This window comes from Crocuta crocuta, unplaced genomic scaffold, assembly GCF_008692635.1.
Source record: "Crocuta crocuta isolate KB4526 unplaced genomic scaffold, BGI_CrCroc_1.0 scaffold6, whole genome shotgun sequence".
NCBI classification, from domain to species: Eukaryota; Metazoa; Chordata; class Mammalia; order Carnivora; family Hyaenidae; genus Crocuta; species Crocuta crocuta.
This window is the reverse complement of record NW_027531917.1, coordinates 5003421-5020094: the sequence shown is the minus strand read 5'-3', so window position 1 is coordinate 5020094 and position 16674 is coordinate 5003421. Positions and strand designations below refer to the sequence as shown.

At 38.2% G+C, this 16674-nt stretch overlaps 1 protein-coding gene across 1 annotated transcript in view; it reads left to right on the top strand.

The window, feature by feature from the left end:
- CRYBG3 (crystallin beta-gamma domain containing 3) overlaps positions 1-16674 on the top strand; it is a 110929-nt gene that overhangs the window by 37890 nt on the left and 56365 nt on the right. Inside the window, exons 4-7 of the mRNA XM_077774944.1 lie at positions 7015-13252; positions 14852-14896; positions 15242-15357; positions 16313-16460. Of these exons, the coding sequence (XP_077631070.1) occupies positions 7015-13252; positions 14852-14896; positions 15242-15357; positions 16313-16460 (6547 nt within the window). The remainder of the gene's footprint in view (positions 1-7014; positions 13253-14851; positions 14897-15241; positions 15358-16312; positions 16461-16674) is intronic.

Here is a 16674-nt window from a genome sequence, read left to right as displayed (position 1 = left end):
CACACACACACACACACAAATAAATAAATAAATAAACTTTTAAAAAAGTAAAGAATTGCTTAAGGCAGTTACCAGAAACACCTCCGCAAAACTTTTGTCTTGACAGAGATACAAGCCTCTTCTGGCCCATCTCCAAAGGCCTACAAATTATCAGGTACAGAATTGCAGTTTAGTGACTTCCTATTGTCAAATGTCAATTTAAGGATTATATAAAAGTTGCATACCATTTTTGTTAATACTTTATTTTGACAATATGATTAAGGACCACTTATAACCAGTTTTAGATATTTAAATAATATATATGCAGAAGATATTTACTAATAATTTTGAGACTGCATTATAAGTATTACAGTTGTTTTAGTTCTGTGAAATGAATTTACTGAAAACAAGGATATATTTAATTTTTTATTGAGTTCATGAGAATATTCCAAGTATNCTCCCCTGCTCATGCTGTCTCTCTCTCTCTCTCAGAAATAAATAAAACATTAAAAAAAATAAAAAAATAAAATTAGGAGTTGCTGGTGCATAATTAACAAACCTTGTATATAAGAATCTCTGAAGGTAAGAAAGAGTGTTATTCAAGCCCAAGTTAGAACAGCTGTCCGGGAAGCACACTCTTCACAGGGAAGAACGTGCTCTGGGTAAGGAACAGTTTTTACAGAATTATATACGTTTTTACATCTTACAAAAGCTCAAAAGATTATAGATTAGTGTATAAGCAGGAATCACAAGTTTTAAGGTCAAGGAATGCAGGGAATAGGAGCATTGATCAATATCGCAGGGACAAGATGGTTTTCTATTAGGCTACTCATAACCTCGGTATACAGTGTATGCTTGGTGAGCCATAAATCAGGCTCTTTGTTTAATCAGAGTTAGTGTACAGTCAGACTGACTTCGAAATCTAGAATGGCCCCCCTTATATCTCAAGCCTTTGGAAAGGGTTTTATCTCATCAAAATCTATTCTTCTGAAATTGGTAGGAGATTTCAGTGTCACAAAAAAATTTCAATTTTCTTTATAACTTCAATTTTTTAATTAACTAAAGGGTTTGCATCATCTTTCTCATGTAATAATGTCCCTACTTTTTTTTCTATAGGTCTTTGATAATCAGTATACTAAAAAGGCTTAATAGCTTAATTTACACACGTTTATAAAATAATCTGTGTTGTATAATGCTGTTACTATAATATCAAGAATACTTTTAAGTCACTATTAATTACAGTTTTTAAAATTTAGGTACGTTATTACCTATAATTTGAAGTGTGTTCTAAAAAATATCCTGTTCGAAAGTTACAAATTATTTGATCTTCACACAATTAAAAATAATAAACAGCTTTGTAACTGTTTGTATGTTCACTATGAACATAAAAATTTCATTTTTAATATCAATAAAACCTTTCATTAAACCTGTTTGGTAACATCTTTTATATTGTTTTCCATACATTAGCTTATGCTTCCAGTGCACTTTATTAGGAAACTACTTCACTGTTGGGTTGAAATCTTTTTTTGTTTTTAATTTTTTTTAAATGTCTTATTTATTTCTGAGAGAGAGAGAGAGAGATCGCATGAACAGGGGAGTGTCAGAGAGAGAGGAAGACACAGAATCTGAAACGGGCTCCAGACTCCGAGTTGGCTGTCAGCACAGAGCCTGACACGGGGCTCGAACCCACAAACCGTGAGATCATGACCTGAGTCGAAGTCAGATGTTCAACTGACTGAGCCACCCAGGCGCCCCGGGTTGAAATCTTTAAAAAGTTCAAGTTTAGGGTGCCTGGGTGGCTCAGTCAGTTAAATGTCCAACTTCGGTTCAGGTCATGATCTCACGGTTTGTGGGTTCGAGCCCCCCACCGGGCTCTTTGCTGACAGCTCAGAGCCTGGAGCCTGCTTTGGATGCTGTGTCTTCGTCTCTCCCTCAAAAATAAATAAACATTAAAAAAAAATGTTAAAGTTGTATGATTATGTTTTCAACAGATTCATATCCATCATGAAAAGATTTTCTGTCAAAGCTTTATTGTGATTAAAAACAAATTGCTGGATTCACAGATTTCTTTATATGGAAAAGTTAGAAGCCTTCCCTGTTATGAGAGAAGATATTCTTAACTGTAATTTGAAAGGAAATATATCTTAACGCAGAAAAGGTAGCTTAATCATACTTTCTTAAAGTGAGTTAGATACTTTGCTCTAAGGCTATTATTTTTAGGCTGCTATTTAGGATTTCCTTTGAAGAATGACACATGTCTTTGGTTGACCTTTGAAATAGCAAGTATATGGAATATGTACAGAAAGGAATACAGGTATGTTTGGTACCTAGAGGCTTAATAAATCTTCACATGATAGGTAGGTATATATTGGGCTAAAATGCAAAGAACCTTTTCATATTTCCAATATGTATGTATGTCTACTTCCTTAAATATTTGAAATGTCTAGGTATGTTACTTTGTTCTCTCACTCTCTTTCTCTCTATATATTTTCTGTTGTTCTGGGTACAGTGTATTTTATTGGTGATACATGACAAGTTTCAGGAGCCTGGGATGGAAACATCAACGTCCAGATCAGGACAGTCTCTATGTTGGGAATGAGCAGAGGCAAGGACTCCCTAGCTGCTGAGGCCTTCTCTCTTCCTCTTGTGCTCTTAATAGACTTTGTGGTTCAGGGGGCTCTTACTTCATGGATATTGGAGGCCATGTGGACCATAAGGTCCACCACTGGTTTCTGTAGCTAAATTCATTGCTGTACCAGGACATGAGCTTGACAAAGTAGTCATTGAAGTCAATGCCAATCCCAGCATCAAAGGTGTGGGGATTCTGTTAAAGATGCAGGAGACAACCTTCCAATACCTGCTTCACTAACTTCTTGATGTTATTGTATTTGGGATCTTTCTCCAGGTGTCAAGTCAGATCTGTAACTGACCTAATGGGGATAAGGACACCTGACGACAAGCCAGTGAGCTCCCCACTTGGCTCAGGGGTGGCCTTGCCCACCACCTTGACAGTGCCAATAGAAACAGAGATTATGTTCTGGGCAGCCCCTAGGCCATCACAGCAGAGCTTCACAAAGGGGCTGTCACAGTCTGCTAGATGGCACTGACAGCATTGACTGTGGTCTTGAGTCCCTCCACTATGCCAGAGTTGCCATGGATGAAATGGGGCACACAGGCCTAGCAGCTGTAGTATAGAAGGCATTGCTGATGATCTTGAGGGCTTTGTCCTACTTCTCATAGTTCACACTCATCAAAACATGGGAGCATCAACAGAGGGACAGATACAATGACCCTCTTGGCTCCATCCTTTAAGTGAACTCCAGCCTTCTCCATGGTGGTAAAAGACACTATTGGACTCCACAACATGTTCAGCACTGGCATCTCTCCATTTGATGTTGGCAAGGTCTTACTCCTGGGAGATGGAGATAGACTTTGCATTGCTGACAAATTTCACATTCTCAGCCTTGCCTGTGCCATTGAGTTTGACATGGGTGGAATCATACCAGAATATGTAGATCCTATAATTGAGGTCAACAAAGAGGCCATTGGTGGCAACAGTATCGACTTTGCCAGAGTTAAAAGCAGCCCTTGTGATCAGACACCAGTACAGCCAAATCCATTTACTTTAGCCTTTACCATCAAGTCTCAGAGATAAGTCTGTCACTGTACAAGAAAATGTGGCTGTATGTCAAATGGAGAGGAGTAGAGAGCCTGTCTTACTTTGTTCTACTGTTAGGATCATATAACTTTGATTGTGTAGGATAAGCTGTAGATCCCATGGTCAATTTATATAATATGTGAAATTAATACTTCATTTCCTCTGTACAGCTTGTAAAAAATATCTTTGTTTTATTTTCCATCTTCAGATTTTATTTTTAAAGTTACATGTTTTTGATATTTCAGTTTTCTATTTAATTAACCAGGCAAAAACTTAGCAATTAAAGGACAGTTTTATATTCTTACACTATTCAATTATGGAGACTCAACTTCAACCTGAGAAAGAATGCTATAGAAAACAGGCTACATTGGCGACATGACTAATCTTTTAAAAAGAGGGAGTGTAGCTCATCAGTACCTGACACAACTAATTACAGTACATGAAGCTAAGCTTGAAACTTTGATGTTCAGCACTTTAAACATGATAATATAGTAGTTCAGTATAAGCAATGTATATTTTAGTTTCAGGTATATAACATTTTCACCAGGTGCTGCAGGAGATTATCTAGTTAGAAATTTAAACTACTTCCTATAAATCAGTGTAATCATTTTAGTTGAAAGTATCCAGTAAGTCTTTTAAAAAAGGAGAAAAATGATTCCCCTTGCCCCTGAAAGGACTCCAAAACTACCAAAAGGCATTATAACAGTGAGTTGACATCTAATGGATTTTTCTATATGGTTTATTTTATTAGAAGCCCTTTCAGATCAAAAGGTGCATTATTGATTTGATGCATGATAAAATGTCCTAAGGTCTCTTTAGGAGGAAGTTGATAGTAAGAGAATGTCAGTTTACTTAAATTCTGATTCCTATCTTATTTCCTATTTCTTTGGACATGATGTACATTTCTTTGTGTATGCACTTCTTCAGAATTATTTTATCTTTTGAGGGAAAAAATACTGCAGCCTGTTGAGAGTAGATTTTAAATATAAAACGTTAAAGCTTTGAAAGAAAAAAATGACCAAAAATTTCTTTTCATTTATTTGGGTTTCTGGATCTTTATATCTTGCTCTGAAGGCTCTTGTGTCTTCTGAATAATTAATATATTTTGATATCAGATTTCACCAATAACATTACTTTACCTGTATGTATTACTCTACCTGTATGTATTTTTCTCTGCTTGAACGTTTTCATACGCAATTACCTTATTCATTTTTGAGTTTGTTTCATAATAGCCTTTGATCTAGCATGACACTCATGCTGCAGCTAAAACCGTTTTCATAAGGCAAAGCTTTCCCCTAGTCCTCTCCTTTAGCTGTTTGTAACGGACAGTAAAAATATGCATGTAACCAATACAAGTTTTTACAATAGCAATGTGATAGGATTTCGGGGACCAGCAATTATATAGATTGAAATACATTATTTCAGCTAAAACTCAAAAAATATGTGAGGGGCACAGTTGGTAAAAATTTGACATGTCAGAGGAGGTTTACTTTCTGTTTTATCATATAGGTGAGTCTAGTGTTCTTAATATTACTGCTTTAAAGTAGGGGAGAAAAAGTATTATTTTAGATATTGAAATACTAGCGACTGGATTTCTTAGTTACTCATGTGCATTCTATAATGTTTTGTTAATTTTATGTTTAGTTTGAAAAAAAAATAGGGACTCCTGGGTGGCTCAGTCAGTTAAGCGTCGGGCTTCGGCTCAGGTAATGAATGATCTCATGGTTCGTGGGTTCGAGCCCCGCATCAGGCTCTGTGCTGACAGCTAGCTCAGAGCCTGGAACCTGTTTTGGATTCTGTATCTCCCTCCCTCTCTGACCCTCCCCTGTTCACACTCTCTCTCTCTCAGAAATACATAAAACATTAAAAAAATTTTTTTAAAGAAAAATAGAACATCAGATATTTCTGCCATACATTTTTAGTGTCAGGATAGTAAAATGAACCTAGAGTTCAGAATTTAAAAAACTTTTATATAATCTATAACAATGAAGACAGTCTGGAATAAATTACACATTAAGCATTTACAGTTATTGCTTTATTTTAGTCATTCATCGCCCAAAAGTTAGTAAATATGTACCATTTGCCAAATTTGGGGAGGGGGGCATTTAGAAATGTAAAGATGATTAAGACACAGTGTCTTCCTTCAAATAGCCACAAGGCAAGTGGCAAAAATACATTAAGTGCCTAGATCTTTATAGTTTGATATGGCAAATGCTCTGTTCACCCACAGATCAGAGGCTAACTGCCCATGTTAGCAGGAAAGGGGCCCTGGGATCTGTTTGTTCTGGAGATGACCTGTGAACTGAGTCTTAGACATTGGAGTTTCTCTCTGGGGCTGGAATTGAGGGGAAGAGAATGGTGTGTGTCAAGGGCTATTAGGCAGCATCAGAGAGCATGAGAACTCCCAGCAATAGATTCTTCAAAGGAGGTTGGATGCTGAGAGCCTCAGGAACTTTGTGCTGGGGCTGAGAAGAAGTAGAGAGCTTTTTCTAGAAGTCCCTTTTGATTCATACATTTATCCAAGCAGTTTAATACTACACTAATTGAAGAACTTAATTCATAGGATTTTTAAGGCAATTCTGTCATTGAGTTAACAAATATATGCTGAGTGCTTGATGTTAGACATCTTACTAGTTGTTTTCCTTTAAAAGTTCTCCTATGTGCTCGAAGTTGCCATTCAAATTTATATCTAAGAGTAAAGGAAGAGAAGCTTACTATGGTGCTCTGACATGGTGGATAAATCAGTGACATATCCATGAATTGTACCAGTATGAGGCAGTAAGGCAGTGTGGTTCTTTCTGGTCAGACACGTCTTTGAGATTATAACTAAAACCCAGGCCTTGGACTTGTCAGCCCACTTTCTCTCCATTCACCACTGTGAGAGAGATGTAGGTAGTCAGGTGAGAGGGAATGGTTTTGGAGCACCTGGCTGGCTCAGTCAGTTAAGTGTCTGGCTTCAACTCGGGTCATAATCTCATGGTTCGTGAGTTCTAGCCCTGTGTTGGGCTCTGTGCTGACAGCTCAGAGCCTGGAGCCTGCTTCTTATTCTATGTTTCCCTCTTTCTATACCTTTCCATGGCTCACACACTGTCTCTCTCTGTCTCTCAAAATTGAATAGAAATGTTAACAAAAAATTGTTTTAAAAGAGGGAATTGTTGTAAGGAGCTCAAACATTCATGCTGCCTTGATGTTCATTGCTCCTTGTCAAATCTTCATTATTTTTAGTAAAGACAGGTTTAACTAAAACATTTTAGGATTTCTTTCTCCAGTTGAATACTTGTTAGGAGTATTTAAAATATCTACTTTATCATAACTTCTAGGATTACTGTTAGGTGTTACTATATTTCATGATATTATTGTGCTTTTTCTTTTTACAGACAACTGGATAGTAAACCAGAGAGGGCTTCAGTAACATATGCAACATATCGAGGCCCCAGACAAATGAGGAAATATTTGAAGCACCAGACTGCATTGGAAACTGTGAATCCCTGGGACAGAGAAAATGAAAGTTCTGACTCTAGTACAAGCATCCATTGTACAAGCGACATTGAGGCTAGGATGGTGTCGTCATTGTCATCAGCTAGTACAGACATATCTGTGAAAGGACATTTGCTTGAAGGCCTGTTAGAAGACTCTGACTGTAGCAAAATAAATATTAACACAAAAAGCCATCTGACGGACCGTCCAGAATTGCCCAATACTGCTGCGTCTATGAATGTTTTAAATAAAAATGATCCTGGGGGACCTGTGAGAAGTAGGTCATCCCCTTCTTCTGTGACTAACTCCAGCTCCGCTGCCAGTGAATCTGACTCACAACACCATTTAAGCTGTTCACCAGTTTCTCAGACTGATAGAAGTTTGGTATGCTCAGCATTGTTTACAGGAAGGAGCAGTAGCCAAGTTCCGTGCAGTCCAGATTTTCAGGGGGTAACTATGACAGAAACTACAATAAAGAAAGACAGCTCAGTGATGAGTGACAGGACATGGGTGCAAAGAGAAGAACGTGTTGAGCATGAGAGCCCTGCTGTTTCTGACTTCTCTTCTAGTAAACCTGATGGGAGTGACACTACCAAACAGGACAGTGCAGATTTGCCGAGTCCAAGTAAGTCCATTAGGCATGAAGAGCTGCAGTTGCCAGAAAGTAAGTGTTCTGACAAGCAAGCCATCGATAACTCAGCCAAGTGGGCTGACAGTCACACCAGCACCACAGCTCTTCAGAGACATGCTGTGACAGACACAGAACCTATAAGTGAAGGAGATATACTGTCTTCCCAAGACTCACAGAAAAATTTGACTGCTACAGAAATCAGACAAGAAATAGAAGGCACCTTGGTTAGTGAATCCACAGCTTCAAGTCACATAAAAGCTCCAGAATGTAGAATTGGGCCATTACCCAAAGATACTGACCAGTTGTTTGTAACAGAATCCAAAAGATCCAGTTTTAGGCCACATGGCAAAACGCCTCACATGGTTGGAATAAATCAAAACAATCCTGCCTCTGGAAAACACATCAGCGAATCAGTAGTTGTAGCGTGCTTAGAAAATAGAATAGCACCTGAACTGAATTTTGAACTTAACAGAAATCACATTTCAGAATCTCCTCTTGACGCGGAGAGTCTTCAAGAAGCCAAAGCATCACTTGATGTCAGAACACCTCATATCCTTGACTGTAAAAAATCAGATTTCAATACTTCATCTCCTACCTTTGTTTCCAGAGTTGGTATGCCTAGCAAGTTAGATATTCCTGTTATAAAGGATGAGTGTTCGGTGCTCACTGCAACTGGGGATATCAGCATTGTTGATATTTCCAGTCAGCCCAGTAAGTGTCAAGAAGAAAATGTGGCAAATCGTGTTGAGGCAGTAGACGGGAAGAGTACTTCTGCTTGCCTTCATCTGAAGCATGTATCTGCAACTCTTGAGTCCAAGGAAGTTTTTCCTAAAGGTGAAAATTGCCAGGTTCCACTAGATCTTAAAGCCAGAGACATTCATGTACCTGGAGTCGACTCAAGATTGGAGTGTGAAAGCCTCTCTGAGGACAACAGTTCCATTTCATCTCAAGGCCCTGCTGAAGAAGAATTGGTGCTTTCAAACACTAGAGCAAATAAGAGCACTACAGAGAAGTCTGGTTCTCTTTCCTTGGAAGCCGAACCTGACATTGCCAAAATTTTATCAAAGATGGAAGTTGGTGGTCAGAACAGTGTTCTTGTTGAGTTGCATTCTGTAAGGGAAAAAACTATAGCCTTCTCCAAGATCACTGTTTCCCAAACAGAGCCCAGAGATATTTCTCAGGATAAGATTTCTTCTCCATGTGAAGTTACAGATGTTCCAGGAAAGCTTATTTTATCAGAATTAACTTCCCTAGAGGTTGAACAGGACAAAAGTTTTCAATTGATGGGTCATCAGGAGATTAAAGAGCAATATTCAACTGCTGGGCTTAAAGACCATTGTCAAACTGAGGTTTCTCTTCCTGCCTCCAAATATCAAGGTATGCCCGAAACAGAGGCAAAAGCCTTAGTTTATCCCCCTGGTTGTCCCAAAGGTAGTGTATCTGAGATTTTACCTCCTGTTCATGATGAAAAAGTAACTAGGCAAATGGCACAGAATTATGAAGCCAATGCTTATGTGATTCATCAACCTTCACATATTTGTGGGACTAGAAAGATTTCTGGTTTCTCAGAAATGGCAAAACTCAGCTTAACTACTGCTTCCCCACAATTCCAAGAAACTGACAGCACAAAAGTAAATTCACCTTTTCTGGATTCTGATAAAAGTTTGGGAAAAAAGGCTTTTGCATCTGAGGATTCACACTTTCACAATGTTCCTGTGCTGACATCAGAAAAGAAAGCCTTATCTCACAGAAATAAAGAGAATACTCATTCCCTAAGTGGTAGTATTGATAGCATGTCCCCCTCTGGTAATGCTGAAGAAATTAGCATGGTTTTAAGCTCACATAATCACCAAAACAAATTCAGTTCTGTAAAAGTTACCATAGATGCCACACATGAAGGTGCCTCTTTAACTAACCTGCTGCACCCTAATAGGTCTTATTTGGAATTTGAAACATCTGTCCCAACAGGGGCAGAAGTGACCCCTTTTCACGAACATTTTGGGAATCCTACTGGGAAGATGTCTCTTGATTTCCCAACTGCTGCCCAATTTGACAATCCCATGGAAGCAGAGATTGGAGCAGTTGCTGGGGCTCCAGCGTCAGTTAACAGCTCAAGCCAGCAGTGTTCTGAAGCCTCTGCTGAGCACACAAAAGCAAGGAGAAAAGCACATGACCAACTTTTGGACCTCAGAAGTGGTTTACTTAAAAAGGCTGATACATTGATTGGTGAAATTTTTATCTCTGTCAGGGAAGAATTAAAATCCAAACACATAGTTGATACCTGCCAGGAGCATATAGCCATAGATGGCATAATGAATCCAGGTACTCTGAAAGAAGACGTCCCTGAGAAAAACCTGTCAGAAGTGACACTGACAGGGATCCAGCTGACAGAGCATTTGGAAGAGCAGGGCATGGAAAGCAGGTCAGATGTCCGAGAAGAAAAGGTCTGTGTTTCACCTACAGCTGGTGAGAAGAGTCTCCTTTTTGATTCTGATAGAATGAATTTATCTTGTTTGTTAGAAGATCAGGCTAGGGAATTAGTCAGTGAGATTATTTATTCAGCCCAAGAAAATCTGACAAGTGATGCTTTTGAAGATACTGAGGATACCCGGGATTCTGAACTTCAGGCTAATACTTCAGAAATTCTGAACAATGATAGTGTTAAGCCACATGATACATTAAGGGAGTTCTTAGTGTCTGAACAGGCAGCAAATCAAAGTACATGTGAAATTAGTGAGAATAAAATATTAGGTAGATTCTTCTCTGTAAGTAACTTAGTTAAGGACACAGAGTCAATTAAAGGAAGAGAAATTGTTCTCTACCAAAAATCCCCACTTTCTGGAAATGGAGCTGGACAGTCCGATAGGATAAATTTGCAGGAATCAGATACTGTTTTACTAGCTGAAGACACACCCCGTAAAGGGTTAGATGATAAGGTAAAAACACATTTATTTTTCAAAGAGGACTCTAAAGATAGAGTGGAAATAGAGTGTGTGGATAATCACAAAACTGGAACAGAGGATACAAAAACTCTTGTATTAAATTTCAAATGGCCTCCATTTGCAAATGATGACATCCATGTACCTGGGACATCCAAGAGCAGTTTTTCTGATAGTCTTGTGTGTATATCTGAAAAAAGCTTGTCAGGACAGAGTAATAAAAACACACTCCTTACAATGTCAGAAGTAGGGAAAGTACACAAAAAAGACACAGAAGTAAATGTAGGAAAAATGGAGCTTAGACCTTCGATGTTAGAATTGGGAAAAACAAACAAAAAAGATGCTAAATTGAATATTATGAAATATGAGAAAGTCCCTCCTATGTTAGAAATGGGAAGAGCACATAAAAAGGATGCCGAATTGAATGTCACAAAAACTGAGCCAACAGCTGACATTTTTAAAGTGAGAGAAGTATACCAAGTGGATGCTGAGAGGTATATTGGAAAAACTGAGGGATTACCTGCCATTTTAGGAATGGAAAAAGCTTATAAAATGAGGGATATTGAAGGAAATCTTGGCAAAACTGACCTGATGCCTGTTATTTCAGAAGTGAAAAATACCTACCAAAAAGATGCTGAGGTAATTACTGGAAAGACCGAAGTGATGCCTGCCACATTAGAAATGGAAAATATTTACCAGAAGGATGCCGAAGGGGATATTGCAAAGACCGAGGTGATACCTGTTGCATTAGAATTAGAAACTCTTTACCAAAAGCATGCTGAAGGTGATGTTGGCAAGACCGGGATGACGTCGGTTGTGTCAGAAATGGAAAATGTCTACCAAAAAGACTTCGAGGGGGTTACTGAAAAGGCTGAAGTGATCCCTGCCACGTTAGAAATGGAAGATATTTACCCAGAGGATGGTGAAGAGGATATTACAGAGACTGAGGTGATACCTGTTACATTAGAAATGGAAGATATTTACCTAAGGGATGCTGAAGACGATCTGGACAAAAGTGAGGTTATGCCCATTATGTTAGAAGTGGTAAATATCTATGAGAAAGATGCTGAGGGCATCACTGAAAAGACTGGAAGGCCTGTGTTGGAAATACCTTACCAGAAGGCTGCTGGAGGGGGTATTGGGAAAACTGAAACGATACCTTTAGTACCTGCCTTTTTAGCAGTGGAAAAAGCATGTAAGACAGAGGATGAAGAGTCAGTTGGAATGAGTGTGTCGATGTCCTCTCCAAGAGAAATGGAAAGAATATCTCCAGAAGATTCTGATGAGACTGTCAGGAAACACAGAGTATTATCTACAATGGCAAATGTTAAGAAAATCTATGGAACAGGTTTGGAATTTCCTGTTACACAAGCAGAGGCTGTGCCTCTCATATTTGAACCTGAAAAAACATCCCAAGAGTCTGGTGGAGAGAGTATTGGAGAAATAGAGAAAGAGCCCCCTGAAAGAAAGGAAGGCCTGATAGCGTGTGACAACAGACTTGCCTCCTATTTCAGGGGATATGAATCACCTACATTAAGTAAGGATTATGAAGGCTACCCAGCTTTAGCAGTGCCGGATTTTCAACCCGAGGGTACCATAGGAAAGCTAGACAAAAGAATATCTGTTACTACAGTAGATAACCAACTAAGAGATTATAATTATAGTGATGAAAAAGAAGAATCTAATTTAGCCTTCGTTTCTCAGGATGAACAAGAAAATTCTTCCTTTACTATATTATATGATGAGCCTCTTCAAGATGAAGACAGGTGTGCTACCACAGAAGTAAGAACACACACTCTCCTATTTCCTGATACATCTGCTAACAGCATGCCTGTTGTCACATGTGAGAGGTCTGAGAGCAGAACTGACCTTGTCCATCATTTTGAAAAGGACACTAAATTAGGTGGGACATTCGATAGTGATAGTTCAGAAGGGTTCTTATCAGTGGAGGCCAAAAGGTACAAAATTTACCCCTTAGCTTTGTCTCCCATTTATGAGGATGACAGCTCTCAGGAGGACATTCTGTCCAGCGAGGTCTCACCTGGTCACCATGGCTCTATAAAATCAAGAGAGAGTGCAAGCCAGCCCTCTTCTGTTTTATCCCTTCTCCAGTCAGTATCAGAGCGTTTAAAGATGAATTTTGATGAAGACAGACAGGGGGTAGAGGAAGAGGAAGAGGAGAAGGAGGGGGAGGAACCATTGCATAAAGGAAGCCTGAGGGCTAGAAGGAAGGAAACCATTACTTTGAAGCTGTCAGATCCTTCCATCACATTTTACCCTGATAATGACCAGGAAAGGACTGGAATCTCTAAGAATTCATATGTAATGTCAAATGAACCTACTACCTCCAACCTGCAAGTTGGTCTGTGGCCAGAAAAGACTTCATTTCTACAAAAATCTGACCTTACTTCTAAACTACATTCTTCTTTAAAGAGTGCTTATCATCAGTATTTGCAGACTTCCCACTCCTCAGACAAAGGAACCAGATCTGTTGGGATTTTTCAGGAACCAGTGTCAAAATATTTCCATGCTCAGGACGTCTCAGGCAGATTAAGCCCATTCACAGAGGTAAGTTATTTGATCATTAACTAATGAAGTAGTGCTTTGGGTCATGGAATGATCTAAAAGCTTATTAAGAAAATCAGTGTTTTGAAGTTGTGTAAAGATTCTTTTAAAAATATATCAGAGTTTACTTTATCCTTTATTTGAAATTTTTCATAATCCCTGTATTTTAGCTGGACTGTTAAATGGAGAAAGCGAAATTGCTTGGACAATTTAAATGGCATTAAGAGAGCAGCAAGTTATTTCCCCCTTCTTTGCTAATATTTAGTTTTCAAGTGAAATTAAGTGACAGCATTCTGAATTTCTCAAGGCACTGTATATGGAGAAATTGTTACATTCCATTGAGCTTATGTGTCTCAGTAAAATATTTCTTAGTATTCTAAAATATTTTAAGTAATCGCTCGACAATATCCTATCAGTAGTTGATCATGTTGTTCATACAAAGCGAGGCAGCAAACAGCCTAATTGAAAGAAAAAGCTGAAAACGTTACAGCTGGAAAAGGTCTTGAAATTCAGTTCATGTTTTATTTGCCTTAGAAATATTTAAACTTTTGGGGCGCCTGGGTGGCTTAGTCGGTTAAGCGACCGACTTTCGCTTAGGTCATGATCTTGCGGTTCGTGGGTTCGAGCCCCGCGTCGGGCTCTGTGCTGACTGCCAGCTCAGAGCCTGGAGCCTGTTTCAGTCTGTGACTCCCTCTCTCTCTGACCCTCCCCTGCTCACGCTGTCTCTCTCTCTCTCTCTCTTTCCTAGAAATAAATAAAAATATTTAAAAAAAAAAAAAAGAAATATTTAAACTTTTAACATAGAATATTCACTTAACATGATACTTTCTTTCTGGCATTCCCAAGATTATGGAACTTTCTCTACGATTCCCAAAGCCTGTGTCTTTACCGTGAATAGCCATAGTAGCAAATAGTTATCCTGGAATACCAATGAATAGTTTGCAAGGCAAAGTCTTTTTAAAAGAAAGGATGAGATTTTGAGAACTGTTTCTTTAATAATTCCCCATCACCTACCAAGTCAAGTGGAACATCTTCACTGCATTGCAACACCCCCAAATCTTGTTTGTGCAACCTTGTCTCCTCCTGCTCTGGTTATACACCCAGTGTTTCCTACAACTGTACTTTTCGTCAGTATGTTCTTCATGGAATTCTTTTCTCTACTCCCTGACCCCAACCTGCCACATTTTTTCCACTTATTAAAATCCTGTTTTTCAAGGTCTTCTCCATCACTTCCTCCAACAAGCCTTTTGGGAACCTCCCTGTGCCATCACCTCACCTCCATGCTGGTGCCATTCCCCTTGATGTCCATAAGTCAGCATTTTTTATTTTACCTATGAGTTTAACTTAGTCCTTTACCTAGAAGAGTCATGTGAAATTTTGTTCCTCCCTTCTAGCTATTAGCTCCTTGAGGACACAAACAATACATTATTTTCCCTTATATTTGCCCTTCCCCCTCTTGTACTACCTAGAGGGGTACTTTGCATATAATGGGTCCCTAAGTAAATATGTGATGAATTGGATTTGTGACTGCTAAGAAAGTGAGCTATAGATCTTTCTGCTGATGTTTCTTAAGACTTACTTCTTCCACTTTTATTCTTTCAGAATGTTGACAAACAGATTCTGAGGTGTAACCCAAGACCTGGGAAGGTAAGCGTAAGTTTCTTATTATCTAAGATAAAATATGAAAAGTAAAGTTACTTTAGGGATGCCTGGCTGGCTCAGTCTTTTGGCATGCAATTTTTGATCTCAGAGTCGTGAGTTCAAGCCTCACATTGAGCATAGAGCTTACTTTAGAAAACAAAAAGTAAAGTTACTTTCAGTTTGGGGAACTTTAAATACTTTTAACTGACTTTAAGAGGGATTATTTTACTCAAAGACTTAGCATTTGTAATAATAATTACTTCTATATATTTAGGATATTTTCTAGGAGATTTTGGAATTTTAAATGCATTCTTACAACTAGTTATTGTGCCTGCTTTCTGTATATTGCAGATGGTTATCTATGATCTCCATGGAAGTAAATACAAGCAAGAGATCTACTGTAATATTCCCGATGCTACATCATGGTCCTTTCCGAATGGGGTACTGATAAAAGTTGTGAGGGGCTGGTAAGAAATCTCTTAAACTTTGGTAGCCTTTTCCCCCCAACTAAGTGTGTTTTCTTACTGTTTATGCCTTTAGTATTTTTTATTAAAGTCACATTCCCTTTCCTCTGGTTTTTGACAGAATATTTTGAAATATTATTAGTGTTTTATAATTCAATTGTTCTCTTTATGTACTGTGACAGAAAACATGGGGTGTTTTTAGTGCTTAAAGCCAATGGGCCGTAAGTCGTAAGACCTAATGTATAAATAATATGAAATTAATACTATTCTGAAACTACATTATTAGCAGGATGGATTTGGCAAGTTGAGTTGAAGGCATCAGCTAAGTGAAGCATAGCTTTGAAAGCAAGTTCAAAAGTTGTGGGATGCTAAGGAATGTGAAGGCCACATACTTAAAGTCATTTGTCTAGCTGACATGGTCAAGAAGTGAAGGATTCTTTGTGTGGTGTAAAAATGAGGGGAAACCTCATTTGTTGTGGACCATTTCCCTTGCACATGCTGGAGCCACAATTCTTTGTCCAGTCTCAGTTACCCAGTGGTCAGTATTCATGATGTAAGTGGTATGGTATAGTGTTGTCTTCATGCAATAAAATGGGACACCTGTGCTCCCATTTTACTTAAAAATTGGAATTGTTAAGCTATTGTTTTTAATAGAAATGTATAGCTTTGTATATATACCATCTGGAAAGTGCAGGCATACATAAACATAGGCATAGATTATGTTCAGGAATATTCCCAACTTGTGTGTACTTTTATGCCTTATGTCTATATTTAAATTAGCATATGTCATTGTTTTAAAAATAGGTTTATATACTAATTGTGAAAAATAACTCAGGTTTTGAAAGTTAAGTAGGTAAGATGGTCTGTGGACTTAACAGACTTAAAACTTAAACGTTTTATGCCTCATTTCTTAGAAAATTAATTATAACTTAATTAATAATCATGCTTTTATATTCAGCTGGATTTTATATGAGAAGCCACATTTCCAGGGTCAGAAATATGTGTTGGAAGAGGGAGAAAAGGTGTTAAATCGTGATTGGATCCTTCAGAACAGAAAACATCCACCAGGAGACTTTGTATTGGGTTCTATCAAACGTGTCTTAAAGGTAACACAACCTTTTGTTTTGTTTTGTTTTTCCTATTTATTTTCTTTTGTCAAGTAGTAAAGCTGTACTTTGGCCTAGCGATGTTTAGAAGTGATTGCTAATATTTGTGCTGATTTTACCAGTCTTCATTATATTGATGGTAATCTTTTGAATTTATGCATATAAAGTGTTATAGTGAATGATAATTGAAAATGTTGCCTGTAATCTGGCCCAT